We start from the raw sequence: 16448 nt of genomic DNA on the forward strand, positions 1-16448 counted from the left end.
AATATGATGGATTTAGCACAAAACCGTGACTCATCAGGAAATGGAAAGAATAACCCGTGTTCCAATGGATCCAATTTAGTTATTATTTTAAGTTTGCAAATAGGTGATGGAACGCGTTGTGAGCTTGCCTTGTACATCAGGCATTTTCACTGCTTTTAAAGGACAGTCATGAAGTGAAGAATATATTAGGGCATTGGTCCTCAAAGTGGGGTCCGGGGACCCGCAGGGGTCCTTGGGGGGATACCAGGGGGTCCCCAGGATACTAGTTTATAAAGCCAATCATTTTAACCCCTTTATACATATGTTATACTTTGGCTATTACAACAAATGCAGATTTACAAGCTCATAGCACGGCACCAAGTGCCGCGCTATGAGCTTGTAGATCTGCTATCTTTGAAACATCTTGAAAATGTGTGCAAATCTTTAATCCTTTTTTTAAAGGAGAACATTTTTAACACAAATCTTTACTTCTGGGGGTCCCTGCACAACATATTTGCAGGTGTGGGTCCCCGGCCAAATACATTTGGGTTCTTGGCACGAAAAGGTTTGAGAACCACTGTATTAGGGCTTAAGTGACAAATGAGCAATAGCATTCATTTGTGAAAGAAAACAGAAATAAATGAAATATGGAGATACAAGGTTTCAGTAACACTATTCTGTTACAGTTTTCACATTCACATAAGATGTACTTCCAAAACTGTTGGGTCAATAATATGCAAATTATATCTCATTTTTAGCTTTGCTTCTCTAATTTAATTTGAAACTAAATAATAAACAGTTGACATCTAGTTTTATTTGACCTACACACACATAATTGGTTGATTTCCAAAACATGTGTTGCCAGTGTTGAATATACAGTAACTTATATGATGTGTCTCTCTGTCATTGAAATGTCTGTCTGCTTCCATCGGTATTGACAGGAGGTGAGAGTTCTGTGACTTTAGTGTCATCCACTATCTGACTTATTACTTCATTCAGCACAAGAGATGTATTGTTGTAGGTTGGATTAAAATTTAAATCAATCTATAAACGAGCGGAATGTGTGTGTGTGCGTGTGCGTGTGCGTGTGCGTGCGCGTGCGCGTGAGTGTGTGTGTGTGTGTGTGTGTGTGTGTGTGTGTGTCCTGCATAACTCGAGAATCGTCTGACCGGTCAACTTGTGGGAGTGGGAAGTTGGTCAGAAGGAGGTCAGGTTGTCAAACAATACAGATAAATCCACAAATCCCCTTATATGGAGTGTCATAATTATGATGACACTCCACATTCTGGTCTATGAGGTCAATAGACTAGCCTGGATTCCATATTTGGGCATGCCTCACACAGAACCAGTGGTGGAAAGTAACTCATTTACTTAAGTACTGTACTTTTAAGTACAATGTTGAGGTATTTGTACTTTACTTGAGTATTTCCAATTTCCAATACTTTTACTTCTACTCCACTACATCTCGGATCCAAATATTGTACTTTACTCCACTACAATTATTTGAAAACTTACTAGTTACTTTGTAGATTTTGATTATTATTACCAAACATTACCCACTTCAGCCCTATATACATTTTGGTAATTTGAAAAAAGCCGATCTACGATCTACAAGCTCACAATGCGGTGCATTGTGAGCTTGTAGATCTGCTATTTTCTATTTTTTTGTTTTAATTTGAAAACTTGGGACATACTGTATAATCAGTACTTTTAACTTTTGTACTTTAAATATATTTTGATACCAATACTTTTGTACTTTTACTCAAGTAAATTTTGATTACCGGACTTTTACTTGTAACAGAGTATTTCCATATTTCAGTATTGATACTTTTCCTTAAGTAAAGACAAAATTGAGTACTTTTTCCACCACTGCACGCAACTCCATATATGGACAGGGACACAGAGACAGACAGACAGACAGACAGACAGACAGACAGACAGACAGACAGACAGGTATGATGGGTATTGCATAACTGGAGGGGCATCGTTACTAACGGCATCAGCCTGGTTATAATTAATGCAACAGATTATTATATACATAATTATTCATCTTTAGCAGGTGCATGACTGTAATATAGATTCAGAATCCCCCCCCCCCCCCTCCTACCAGTCATTGGAACATGAAACAAGGGAATCGCTGCACTAACCAACATGAACACAGTCCAAGTCTACTCACTTGAGAGTTTCCAATCCAGAGAAGTTCTTCAGTCCAAAAGGCAGGACGCTGAAGGTCAAGTCTAATTCTCTCAAATGAGAAGGATTAGAGCTGATAGCTGAGGCCAGAACTTCACAGCTTCTATCTGACAACCAGCAGTTCATCAGTCTAAATGAAAAATAAAACACCAGAAGTTTGAATGTCTGCTGTCTATAAATAAAACCTGCATACAGCCACATATTAAAGGACCTGGTCTGGATGGACTGTCTGGGGTTTAAAGTAGAAAAACAAGAGCTGGAAAGAGCAGGCAGACAGGAGTAACAAACACAATAATCTTTACTTAATCTTCCAACATGCAGGTAACAGACAGCAACAGGTTGACAACAGATGATCAAGCAAACAGAGAGGACAGAGTTTATATACAGTATTGTAAACAGAAGACCTAACAGGACAAAGGACAATTGATGGACAATTTAAGACAAGTGAAGCTGATAGGACATATGCTGGAGCAAAAGACAATACAGACCAGTGGTGTAAAGTAACTAATTACATTTACTCAAGTTATGTACTTAAAGTAAACCAATGTTGTCTTAGCTCTGATTTGTTCTTAGGTAAAAATATAATCTACAAACACTCAAGAGGCACATTCGAGGGTTGATATGTTTGCACAAAAGCGCAACATAATGTTCTCTTCTTCAATTCTACTATTGTATAATATAGGATTTAAATTACAATCATATTTTTAGCATATCTTTAGATCAGTGTTTTCAAAGTGCGGTCTGAGGACCTCTGGGGTCCTTGAGAGAGTTCCAGGGGGGTCAACAGTTTAACCACTTTAAATCTATGTTATACAATAGCCGATCTTTAAGCTCACAACACCTCCCATTACTTCCCATTTTTAGCTAAATTATCTTCTATTTTCAAAGCATTTTGAAACCCACCCACAAACCCCCAGCCCCCTACTCCCACATACCCCCCACACCCATATCCTACATAGCTGCCCACCCCCATGTTTTAAAATGACGGGCATTAAAGTTCTTTGATATTTGACTTATTCCTGCCTCTGTGTTTGGGTCTGTACTTGGGTTCAACTTGACTATTCAGCGTAACAACACAGAAAGAAAAAAAAAGAAAGAAAGAAAGAAAGAAAGGGTGAATGTATTTCAATTGTCAGTGTACCTTATCATTATTCTAGTCAAAGTGTGTCACTATGATATCAACCTTATTCACACTCTACAAATAAAGCATCACCACAATATTCATAGTATAATCACAAAATAAATAAATGATGGAAACAATTAATATAAATTAATCAGACCGTAGAGTCACCAGTCTACAATGAGGATTCTTCAGTGCATCACAGAGCGAAGCCAGGTCCTCCAGGTCCAGCCGGTTATAACTTAAGTCCAGGTGTCTTAGATGGGATGGATTAGAACTGAGAGCTGAAGCCACAACTTCAATGTGTCTCTTCTCGAGGTTACAGTCAACAAGTCTGTAGTGACAGATTAATGTAAAATCAGAAATGATCTAAACAGATCAGCCAAGTTCACTGTCAAGGAAGTTAACCCATTAAGACCGGGACCACATCTGTGTAACCACTTAAACCATTATTTTATACATTGGCTATTCAAAAATAGTGCCGCGCTATGAGATTGTAGATCTGCTATTTTAGAAAAATCTTCTATAATTGATTTTTTTTTTTTTGCAAATCTTTGAATATATATGTTTTAAAGCGAAAATGTGTAACTCAAATCTTTGTTTTGGGGCGTCCCTGGAACAACGTATTTTTAGATGGTGGTCCGCGGCCAAATACATATAATTTTGATTATAATTTTAATAATTTTGACATGAAAAAGGTTTGAGAACCAATGATATTATAGCAACGTTTAAAAAAAAACTGTTAGGATTTAGAAGACATTTGTAGAATCCCCAGAAGCAAAGATTTGAGTTACAAATGTTCACTTTAAAAATACTGTATATTTTCAAAGATTTGCACACATTTTCACGATAAAAAAAATAAATAGCAGATCTGCTATTTTTGAATAGCCAAAGAAAATGACAGAGATGTGTTCCCGGATTGAATGGGTTAACTCAGAGATCTTCTATGTAGTTCTCCAGACATTAACAGGATGTCAGTAAGAACAGGGAACCAGAGAACAGAGAAGTGGAAGACAGATGGAAAGTTGTCTCTGTAACTGGGGACCCGCCAAAATAATCATATTCGATCTGGGGACCCCCAAAAATAATCATATTTGAACTGGGGACCCCCCACCCTGACAAGAACTTGGAATTGTAGAAGTTAAGGATTTACATTTAGTTTGACTCGGTTCCACAGATAAATACTGTGAAAATAGTCGATCTAGCTATTTAGATCAGCGTGTCTAGCTGCATGCAGCCAGTGGTGGAAAAAGTACGAAAAAAGGACTCAAATGAAGCCGAGGTCGTGGCCTATCAGTGAGGGGGAGTGGTTTGGAGCTGTGGGCGTGGCCTGTTGGCTTGGGGGCGTGGTTTAAGGCTGGGGACGTGGCCTATCACCTTGGATTGTGGTTTAAAGCCGTGTGCTTTTTCCGTGGTTTGAAGCTGTGGGCGTGGCCTATCACCATGGGGGCATGGTTTGAAGCTGTGGGCATGGCTTATCACCTTGGAGGGGTTGTTTGAAGCTGTGGGCGGGGCCTATCGGCTTGGGGCGTGGTTTACAGCCGTGGGCCTCAAAAATAGCAGATCTACAAGCTCGTAGATCATAGCTCTATGAGCTTGTAGATCTGATATCGGCTGTGGGTGGGCGTGGCCTATCACCCTGAGGGGTGTTGTCTGAAGCTGTGGGTGGGGCATACTGGCTTGGGGGCATGGTTTCAAGCCAGGGGCATGGACTATCACCTTGGATTGGGGTTTTAAGACGGGGCGTGGTTTAACACTTTGGCCCTCAAAAACAGCAGATCAACAAGCTCATATATCATAGCTCTATGAGCTTGTAGATCTGATATCGGCTGGGGGTGGGCATGGCCTATCACCCTGGGGTGTGTGGCTTGAAGCTGTGGGTGTGGCCTGTCTGTTTGTGGGCGTGGCCTATCCCCCTGGATTGTGGTTTAAAGCCATTTGCTATCGGTGAGGTGGGTGTGGTTTGAAGCCGGGGGCGTGGACTATCGAATTGGGGGTGTGGTTTGAAGCTCTGGGCGTGGCTTATCAACTTTGGGGCATGGTTTTCAGCAGTGGGCCTCAAAACAAGCAGATCTAAAAGCTCGTAGATCATAGCTCTATGAGCTTGTAGATCTGATATCGGCTGGGGGTGGGCGTGGCTTATCACCTGGGAGGGGGGTTTTGAAGATGGGGGCGTGGCCTATCAGCTTTGGGGTGTGATCTGAAGCTTTGGGCGGGGCCTATTGGCTTGGGGCGTGGTTTCAAGCCGGGGGCGTGGCCTATCCCCTTGGATTGTGGTTTAAAGCCGTGTGCAAGGGGGGTTTGGGGGGGGGGGGTGTTTTGAAGCTGTGGGCGTGGCTTATCACATGGGGAGTGTGGTTGGTTGCAAGCTGTGGGTGTGGCCTATCGGCTTGGGGGCGTGGTTTAAATCTTTGGGCGTCAAAAACAGCAGATCTACAAGCTCGTAGATCATAGCTCTATGAGCTTGTAGATCTGATATTGGCTGGGGGTGGGCGTGGCCTAGCATCTACATCAACAAGCTCACAAAGTGCCACGATGTGACAGATGTGAGCTTGTAGATCTTGTTTTGTAGATTGTAGTATTGTCAAAGAATCTTAAAAAAGAAAAAAAAAAAGGAATATTTTTTTAAAATAAATCTTGTGTGGGGGTCCCTGGCACACAATGTATTCAGGTCCGCAGCCAAATACATATTAATTTATATAATTCAAAATAAAGTTTGAGAACCACTGGTTTATACAGTATATCTCTCCGTCTCTCTCTCTCTCTCTGTCTATATGTGCGTGTGTGTACGTGTACGTGTAAGTGTGCATGCATGTGTTTATTATTTTATATTATTTTAAATGAATGAATGCATGTAGTATATGAGTGAAACGTGCTCTAACATGTTGATATTCACATGACTACTAACCTGGCTGTTGTGCAGTTCCTCACAGCTGGTATCAGCCTGTATTTCCCCGGTAGTGATGTGTTGTATGTGTCCAGGTCCAACACCTCCAGAACCTTCTCTGACATCTGCAGCATGGTGGCCAGAGCTGAACACTGGGTCTCAGAGAGTTTCTTCTCTGATCTGCTCTCTGACTCCAGGTACTGTTCGATCCCCTGACTTACTGAGGGGTCGTTCATCTCCATCAGGCAGTGGAAGATGTTGATACATCTGTCAGCAGAGGCATCGGAAACTTTCATCTCCTTCAGGTTGTTGATGGCTGTCTGGATCTCCTCTGGACTGTTCTCTGTCTGAACCAGCAGGCTTCCTAAAAGATTCTGGTTGGACTCCAGTGAGAGACCATGAAGGAAGCGGACAAACAGGTCCAGGTGACCACTCTCACTCTGCAGGGCTTTTTCCATAGCAGCCTTCAGGAAGTCAGAGAGGGAACTGTCACTGTTGTAATTAGCATCTTTAAGGAATGTCTTCAGGACCTCCATATTCTTCTGTGTGAAACAGTGGTACAGGTAGACTGCAGCCAGAAACTCCTGGATGCTCAGATGAACAAAGCTGTAGACTGTTTTCTGGAAGAGCACACTCTCTCTCTTGAAGATCTCTGTGCACACTCCTGAGTACAGCGAGGCTTCTTTCACATCAAGACCACACTCTTCCACGTCTTCTTGGTAGAACATGATGCTGCGTTTCTGCAAATGTTCAAACGCCAGCCTGCCCAGCTTCAGAAGGACTTCCTTGTCAGTCTCCATGAGCTGCTGTTGATTCAGTTCATCATACTTCTGTTTCTTCCTGTTTGTCTGGACCAACATGAAGTGGCTGTACATCTGAGTCAGGGTCTTGGGCAGCTGTCCTGTCTCGTCTGTCTTCAACATGTCCTCCAGAACGGTAGCAGTGATACAACAGAAGACTGGGATGTGACACATGATGTGGATGCTCTTTGATGTCTTCATGTGTGAGATGATTCTACTGGCCAGCTTCTCATCACTGAATCTCTTCATGAAGAACTCCTCCTTCTGGGGGTCTGTGAACCCTCGTACTTCTGTCACCATGTCAACACATGCAGGAGGGATCTGATTGGCTGCTGCAGGTCTGGTCGTTATCCAGATGACAGCCAATGGGAGAAGATTCCCCTCGATGAGGTTCGTCAACAGCACGTCCACTGATGATGTCACTGTGACATCAGAAATGATGTCATTGTTGTGGAAGTTCAGTGAAAACCTGCTTTCATCTAGACCATCAAAGATGAAGCCGACTTTCCAGACAGCGAGCTGCTCTGCTGTGACCTTCTTTAACGTTGGGTGGAAAACATGGATCAGGTTGAGAAGACTGTACTGCTTATCTCTGACCAAGTTCAGCTCCCGGAATGAGAAGGGAACCAGGAGAATGACATCTTGATTTTCCAAATCCTTTGCCCAGTCCAGAGTGAACTTACGCACAGAGAATGTTTTTCCAATGCCAGCGATGCCTTTGGTCAGAACTCTTCTGATGGGTGTCTCTCTGCCAAGGAGGAGGGGTTTAAAGATGTCACAGCAGTTGATTGGTTTGTCATGGAGGGTGTTCTTGTTGGAAAGTTTCTCTATCTGCCACACCTCATGTTGGTTATTAACCCCTTCACTCTCTCCCACTGTGACGTAGAGCTCTGTGTAGATGTCAGTGAGGGAGGTTCCTGTCTCTTCAGTGATGTGTTCTGTCACACAATCAAGACTGTTCAAACTGATCTTATAATCCTTTAAATCCTCCTGCACACTGACATCTGCTATGAGAAGACAATGAAGACATTGTAAACATTCATCTTCATTTATAACTTTACATTCTTACAGCTGTGTTCTCAAATTATGATGTTAAATCCTCCATTAGGAAACAATAGACAGCCAGGATTTATACTATTGTATGAATTATTTTAGTCAAGAGTTGACAGATGCTTTTCTGACATTTAAATATTTAAAAGTCATTAACATGAATAGTTAATTAGTGTAAATTATGTCCAGTCTTACTTTGTCCATTGCTGGTTTGACTGGATGTCTTCAGTCCAGGTGTGGTTGTGAATGTCTCTCCTGAACACCTGGACTGCTCGGTCACAACACAATTACTCCTCTTCCTCTCTCTTTGGACATGAACAACATTTATTATGACAATATTCTTGACTGAAATAAGGATATTTCCGTACTGTTTGGTGTTGATAAGTATACATTAATAGGGTCCACTCTGTCATGGAATTATACATTCATAATTCTCCCTTCAAGATGTTATTGTGCACTTTTCTAACAATTTAACACAATCCTATAATCTCCAGACATTTAAGTCCCCATGTTTGTTCTTTTCATTGCTTATTATTAGAATTAGAAGTGCCAAATTCTTGACCTTTTGTGTTTTGAACATAGTAGAGAAGAAGTAGTTACTGTGGTCACATTAGTAACTTTATTTATTTATTCAGAGATGTCTTCTCTTTCCAGAGGTGTAGCTCATTGTCTATATATATATATATATATATATATATATATTTATATATATATATATATATATATATATATATATATATATATATATATATATATATATATATATATATATATATATATATATATATATATATTGTGGGGTAAGAAAGAGCTTGCCTAGGGCACTAATTGGGTCCGACATCATTATCCTTTTATAATATCATGATTGATTTGGTCTTATTGGCTAAATATTTATATAATCTAGAGAGAGCCATAAAATCCATTTGGGCATGTCATTTATAGATTTCACATTTTAAAAGATAATAGTAGATCTACAAGCTCAAAAAGCAATTGTGATGCAAGATATTGTGAGCTTGTAGATCGGGGGGTTACATCCGATGTAACCCGGGTTTTCTGAGTGGAGAGACTGGCTCTCCACTACATATTATTCAATATGTACGGGAACTGACCCCCTGGGGCAGTGCTCGTGGATACTCTTTAAGACACATCACTCATGGTGGCCCTGCCCTGATCTGTGATCAGTGGGGTATTTAAGCCCCACCCAGGCAGTGCCACTTCGATTAACTTTGATTGACACGAATTTCGGAGCGGCTCAAGCGTGGAGAGCCAGTCTCTCCACTCAGAGAACCCGGGTTACATCGGATGTAACCCCCCGTTCTCTATCGTGGTCGAGACTGGCTCTCCACTACATATTATTCAATATGTACGGGAACACTCTAAGACACACCGCGAGGAAATAAGCAGACCCAGCTGCCCCCACGGCAGCCCGAAGCAGTTTAAGCCCGAAGTATCAGAGCCCAAGGCGTGCTCCAAAATCCTGTCATCCAACGAAGTATGTAATACTCGTGGCCTAGGCGCAAGCCGCTACCTAGGCCCAGCTGGCGTCAGGCCAATCAACTGATTAGCCACCTAGCTAGCCCGTAAGGCGCAGGGCTAGCTTCCCATGCATGACATCACTCCGAGCCCGGGCCCGTCCTGCGGGAGCCGGGGTCTCGGAGGCACGGTGAGTATGACCTGCTCTACTGCCTGGAGCCCAGCACTCGCTCCGTGGATGGGGTGCTGGCTGCCACGTTCATGCAGTAGAACCTGGTGAATGTGGAGGGCGCCGCCCAAGAGGCCGCCGTACAGATCTCGGACAAAGGGGCACCTCGCCAGAGCCGATGCTAGGTAGCAAGGCCCTGTGTCGAGTGTGCCCGTACTCCCGTCGTTGGACTGGCTTGATTGCCTGTCTGTACGCCTCCTGGGTTGTTTCCACCAGAGCCTAGCCTTAGGTAGGTACGGTAGGTAAAGAGGGGGAGCCATAGCCTGAGCTTGGCTCTCACCGCTCTGCCGCCCTCGGACGTTTAGTCTGTTGGGCTGGAGTAGAAGCGGCAACCCACCATATATGTTGCGCTCCGCTCGTCCCTGACAGTATGGATGTGCTCCGCTGGAATCACCGAACCCGGTTCTCCAGCAAACTACGCCACAGCGCGTGTAAACCGACCCAGTCGGCGATACGCTGTATAGTGTGCAATGACTGATTCAGGGGACCCCTGGCAGACCCAGCACGTTCTGTCTTGCGTCGCTGAGACCAGATCCACAGACAGAACTCCGCCACGGACGCGTAGACCGACCCAATCGGTGATAAGCCGCATAGCGGACTATAATGGCCGCCCAGGTTGTGCTCGACAGACCACCAGACCGCCCGCCAAGTGTTTCCACTGACGGGACTCCGCCACGGACGCGTAAACCGACCCAATCGGTAATACGCCGTAAGCGGGCTATAATGACTGTCCACACCAGTGGTGGAGAAAGTACTCTATTACTTACCTGCCGGAGCATTCCTGCCACCACCTCCCGTGCACATCCACGAGCCTCCTTAGCTCGTTGTAGCCGGGCACTGGCCTCTTGGCCCAACATGGCCGATGGCTCAATAGGCCGCTTCATCGGACAAGCTCGGTCCCCCTGCCACAGCTTGGACTAGGACCGCCACCGATGGCGCCTCACCGACCGGAGAGCAGCCATACCCTGCCTGTTCCTCAAACAGCCTGGGGAGCCTGCAAGCCAGTTGCTGCAGCTCCTCAATAAAGGTTCTTCTTTTTCACCAGGAAATATTCCGAGTAGAAACCGAGCCGGTTCTGATCCGGAGATAGTTCTCTGATAGCCCCCTTGCTCAAAAGAGCTGATACCTCGTCCCGCAGCGTGATGGCCGCCTGGCCTGACGCTCGGGAGAACACTACCGTAGTGGACAGTGGGGGTGAGCTCTTGACTTGTAATCCGTATCCTTTTTGCATGGTGCGTAACACCCAAGGATGTGGATTGCAGCTTTCCATCTGGAAAGACAGCGAGCGAGAGGATTCGTGGGGAAGGTGGGGGCTGCTGACGTCATCTGCCCTGTCGGGTTCTGATCGTACGCTGGCGAGGGAAGCCCGTGACGTCCGTGACGTAAACGGGGATTCCCACTGACCTTCGACATCCGCCCTGTAGCCTCGCCTGCTGGCGTTAGCTGGGCTAATGTCGCTTTCGTCACCGAGCGAGCGCCTGTTCCCATGGGAACGCGAGGCCTCGCCGCTCTGAGTGCCGGATGCAGCTGCCCTAAGGCAGCACAGCATACATTTATCAAGGCCGTCCTCCACGGGCATTTTTATCCCACAGCCCAGACAGTTGTGGGGCGCTGGGCTGGCCATGTTTGCTATATTATTTAGCTATGTATGCCAATCTATACCTAAATTGTATATATAAAAGGTATAAATTCGTAGACGTATGTATTTGTATATCTATATACTATACTATACCCAATACTCGAATATTGTATACTCATATACTAAATATTCGTCCGTCTATATATTTGTATATTAAATACACTTAATCTCTATAAGTGTATGGGCAGAGCCAAGTGTCTCTTTATCTGTTTTTCACTTAATTATTTATTCCCAAAGTCAGTGATTTGCAACAGTGACTTTGCAGCAGTTTGTCAGTGGGCCGCCAGGAGATAACTCCTGACCTAGCGCCACACTGCCCTCTTGTGACCTGTGGGGCACAGTGCAGCCCTTCTCTAGGGAGCCCAGGCCCCTCCCCCCACGCTGACGCCCTGCGTCAACGCGGAAGTAGGTACACGCTGCACGCTGCAAACTTTGTTTGTTTGTAATAGATTACTTGGCTCCGCCGATGGCTTTCTCGGCCGCGGCGGCAATGATAGCCGGTAGTAGATGGCCCGGAGGTCCGCCGACTGGGTCAGCCTCACTCGGGTTCCACCTCGGTACCGCGCCCAACCCAACAACCGCCCTGGTCCGCCCCCTGACTGGGTCAGGCTCGGAACCAGGCTGCAGCCGCGGCGGCTTTTTCTTTTCTTTTTTTTTCTTCTCTGACGATGTCGGCGATCCAAGCGTTCGGCCGACAGACGGCTTCACAGACTTGGTCGCTCGAGCAGAACAGCTGCCGCCCTGATCCGCCCTCTGACTGGGTCAGACTCGGAACCAGGGTGCACGCCGCGCGCCAGGAATAAATGGAATATACTTGTGTTGGTGTAAATATGGCAGCAAAGCTTCCCGAGAGGAGCCTCACAAGACCTGCTCTCTACCTAAAGTAAGTGGACCACGCCGCCAAACACCCGTTCTGTATACTGTATGTCTTAAGCTGAGTCCACTAAGCGTCTGCTCTCGTGGAAATCAAAGAGTCGAAGTGGCACTGCCTGGGTGGGGCTTAAATACCCCACTGATCACAGATCAGGGCAGGGCCACCATGAGTGATGTGTCTTAAAGAGTATCCACGAGCACTGCCCCAGGGGGTCAGTTCCCGTACATATTGAATAATATGTAGTGGAGAGCCAGTCTCGACCACGATAGAGAACTGCCATTTGTGCTACTTTTACGTGACACTAATGGGTAATACATGCAGTTCATTATGACACAGTTCTATCTAGTGGAGCCTGACTCATAATCATCAGAGTTAACAAACTTGTATTTGGTATTAAATCACCTCTAGGTAGAACACAGAGGATGTATTCTGTGGATTTGTGGAATGTGTCAAATATTGAAGGATGTTGTCATTGGTAAAATAGTCAACATATCGTCGCTTCCAACTCCTCACATATTTCACTTCTATATAAACTTGAACTATGACCTTTAGGTGTCATTGAGGCAACATTAGAGATAATAATAGGCTAAAAGGACATTAGTTATCTATCAATGAATCAGAGTCAATAGGTCTAAACATGGACCAGTCACTCTTCATGGAGACACAGCTGGCTACAGGAGACCCTAATCTGTGCTGATCAACCCTGACAGAAAGAGAGGATGAACATTATTTACTTCATTTATATTCAAGCACACAATGTAATTTACAGCTAAACATTGCTCTCAATAATGTTTTTGAAAACATTTGAAGCGAGAAATAGACGATGCAGTAAACACGGTGGCAGATACAAGACATTATTTGTGTCTTTCCAGATGAAGTTCACAGAGATCAGTGATCTTACTTTGTGTCTGGAGGTCCAGGTTCATTACTGAAGTCAGGAAAAAGTCCTTTAGACCAGTCACTCTGCATAGACACACAGCTGGGTGTTGGAGACTCTGGTCTGTGGTAAACACTTCTGGAATAAAAAAAAAAGTGTATTCAATTATCATAGTTCCCCACTGACCATGATGTGTGTTGATACATTACTGAAGGGTTGACGATAGAACATTATTCTTCTTTTTATAATAGACTAGGTGTATTGATGCATTACTGTAAGGCTGACAATAACACATCATTAAACACATGTTTTCTACCAAAACTTTCAAATGCATATGAAACTAGAAGACAATATCTGACTCCAAATTGCAGGAATTAATTATTGGGTGAGTACACATGCAGCGCAGCGCTTAAACACCACCAAGATCATTCTGCTACCCGGGCGGGGATAGGACCCATCTATGGAATGTATGTAATATCACAGCCATTCTAGGACTTTATTACACAGCTTGGTTGAATGCTTGATTCTGATTGGTCAATCGCTGAAATCAGCGGTGTGTCATTTCTGAATAATGACTGATGAGCTCAATAACATACCTCTGTCTAATTAAAGACTCAGAGCACCTGCTGCACTGCTTGAATGTTATGTTGTATCCAACATGACAGCCATGTACACAAACACACAATGTAATTTACAGCTAAACATTATTCTCAATAATGTTTTGAAAACATTGAAAAGTGAGAAATAGACGATGCAGTAACCCAACATGTATTCTATTTTATCAACACTTCCTTGTTTTCCGAAGCGACCGTATGGAATACTTCTATTTAATTCTGATTATTTAACAACATCTGGTTGAACATTCAGCAAAAGTAACAGATCTACAAGCTCATGCCATGACACGTTGTGAGCTTGTACATTGGCTATTCTCGGCAAGTTGATTTGGTGCAGAGGGGGGAGTTTATATTACACAATAAATCAGGTTGGAAAAAAGGAAGTCAGTACTTGAGTAGTATTTTCACTAGATACTTTTACTTCTACTCAAGTCATCGTCATTTCAAAGTAACAATAGTTTTACTTGAGTACAGCTTAGGGCTACTCTATGTTCAAGAAAACCTAAGAATCAATGAATCAAAGATCACTACAGCTGACAGTGAGATACTCTACCACTGTCTACATCTGTGAGCAGATACAAGACATTCTTTGTGTCTTTCCAAGTTCACAGAGATCAGTGATCTTACTTTGTGTCTGGAGGTCCAGGTTCATTACTGAAGTCAGGAAAAAGTCCTTTAGACCAGTCACTCTGCATAGACACACAGCTGGGTGTTGGAGACTCTGGTCTGTAGTAAACACTTCTGGAATAAAAAAAAGTGGATTAAATTATCATAGTTCCCCACTGACTGTGTGTTGATGCATTACTGTAAGGCTGACAATAACACATCATTAAACACACGTTTTTTACCAAACTTTCAAATAGATATGAAATTAGAAGACAATATCTGACTCCAAGTTGCAGGAATTAATTATTGGGTGAGTACACATGCAGCGCTTCAAGTATAAACACCGCCGAGATCAGTCTGCTACCCGGGTGGGGATAAGACCCATCTATGGCTGTGTGTTTGGAATACATGAAATGTATGTAATATCACAACCATTCTAGGGCTTTATAATCTCTCAAGAACAGATTCTGCTCTGCGTTGGAATCTGTCGGTAGCCGTGTTGACAACCCGTGCGCATTGGTTTCAAGTGGGTGTGCCTTCAGATCAGGAAGCAGGCCGCGCTTTACCCAATCAAATGTAGTGGGCGGGATTCACGTGTCCGTCCACCCTTCCCCCCTCGAAACTAGCCGAAACTAATTTAACAATAGCGTCCTCGGAGCAGACAAAACCACGGACAGACATTCACATTTTAACTTACTCTTTCATTATAGAAACAAGTGGGCTTATAACCAAAACCATCCATGTTCTCTGGGAGAAGTGGTGTTAGTGTTCCGTGTAGAAATATTGTTAGTGGGAATGAAAACATAGTCGCACCAACCGGAAGTGATGCGCTGAAGGCAGACACAAACCCCCGGTTTCCCTGCGCACTGGTGTTCCGTTTGCCTCCGGCCAGACCCAACAGACATTACAAACAGCAGAGGTCGCTGTTTTTCATTTTCAGTTGGATCTGGCTACGCGAGACTAAGGGCTTTATTACACGGCTTGGTTAAATGATTGATTCTGATTTGGTCAATCACTGGAATCAGCGGTGTGTTATTTCTGAATAATGACTGATGACCTCTGTCTAATCAAAGACTCAGAGCACCTGCTGCACTGCTTGAATGTTATGTTGTATCCAACATGACAGCCATGTACACAAACACACAATCTAATTTACAGCTAAACATTGCTCTCTATAATGTTTTTGAAAACATTTGAAGTGAGAAATAGACGATGCAGTAACCAAACATGTATTCTATTTGATCAACACTTCCTTGTTTTCCGAGGCGACCGTATGGAATACTTCTATTTAATTCTGATTATTTAACAACATCTGGGTGAACATTCAGCAAAAGTAACAGATTTACAAGCTCACGCCATGACACGTAGTGAGCTTGTAGATCGGCTATTTTCGGCAAGTTGATTTGGTGTAGAGGGGTGTTTATATTACACAATAAATCAGGTTTGAATAAAGGAAGTCAGTACTTGAGTAGTATTTTCACTAGATACTTTTACTTCTACTCAAGTCATCATCATTTTAAAGTAAGAATACTTTTACTTGAGTAAGGTTTAGGGCTACTCTACTCTACGTCTGTGCATGTCCGAGACAAGCTAAGAATCACTGATGCTGTAGGGTGTGTGTGTGTTGTCCTTGGTAAAATAGTCAACATATGGGCCCACATTTATCGATGGAGCGTAACAAACTGCTTATATTTGTCCATAAATTCGGCCACACCAAATTCACATTTATGAAGTGATCCTATACAGCCAATCCTAGCGTACATTTGGTCGGAGCTTTGATAAATCTGATGTCTGAAAACGAGCGTCATTTAAATAACACGCCCTTAAATATTCTCGAAATGCCCCGATTTTACGACATGAAGACCCAGAATATGATCAAGCAAATCATTATAAGCCAATAAGAAAGAGTTTCCCCCGCTTGCCTCGCCACACACACACACACACACACACACACACACACACACACACACACACACACACACTTTCTCACAAAGTAGCCTACATGAATGACATATTATGATACCTATCACATCGCCATGAATGGAATACGTTTGTATATACATTTATTTAAAGGTATTGTAGGCAACATTAAGCCTACATTTTTTAT

At 43.6% G+C, this 16448-nt stretch overlaps 1 protein-coding gene across 2 annotated transcripts in view; it reads right to left on the reverse strand.

The window, feature by feature from the left end:
• LOC311063456 (protein NLRC3-like) overlaps window positions 1–16448 on the reverse strand; it is a 621663-nt gene that overhangs the window by 2716 nt on the left and 602499 nt on the right. Inside the window, exons 8-13 of one of the 2 annotated variants that reach the window (XM_084082928.1) lie at window positions 14363–14476; window positions 13146–13259; window positions 8225–8334; window positions 6201–7986; window positions 3453–3626; window positions 2156–2302 (exon numbers count right to left, since the gene is read on the reverse strand). In XM_084082928.1, coding sequence (XP_083939054.1) covers window positions 2156–2302; window positions 3453–3626; window positions 6201–7986; window positions 8225–8334; window positions 13146–13259; window positions 14363–14476 — 2445 coding nt within the window. The remainder of the gene's footprint in view (window positions 1–2155; window positions 2303–3452; window positions 3627–6200; window positions 7987–8224; window positions 8335–13145; window positions 13260–14362; window positions 14477–16448) is intronic. The other variant, XM_084082931.1, reaches the window with a different exon arrangement.

The sequence above is a fragment of the Gymnoscopelus microlampas genome (genome assembly GCF_963454915.1).
Source record: "Gymnoscopelus microlampas genome assembly, chromosome: 16".
Classification (NCBI taxonomy): Eukaryota; Metazoa; Chordata; class Actinopteri; order Myctophiformes; family Myctophidae; genus Gymnoscopelus; species Gymnoscopelus microlampas.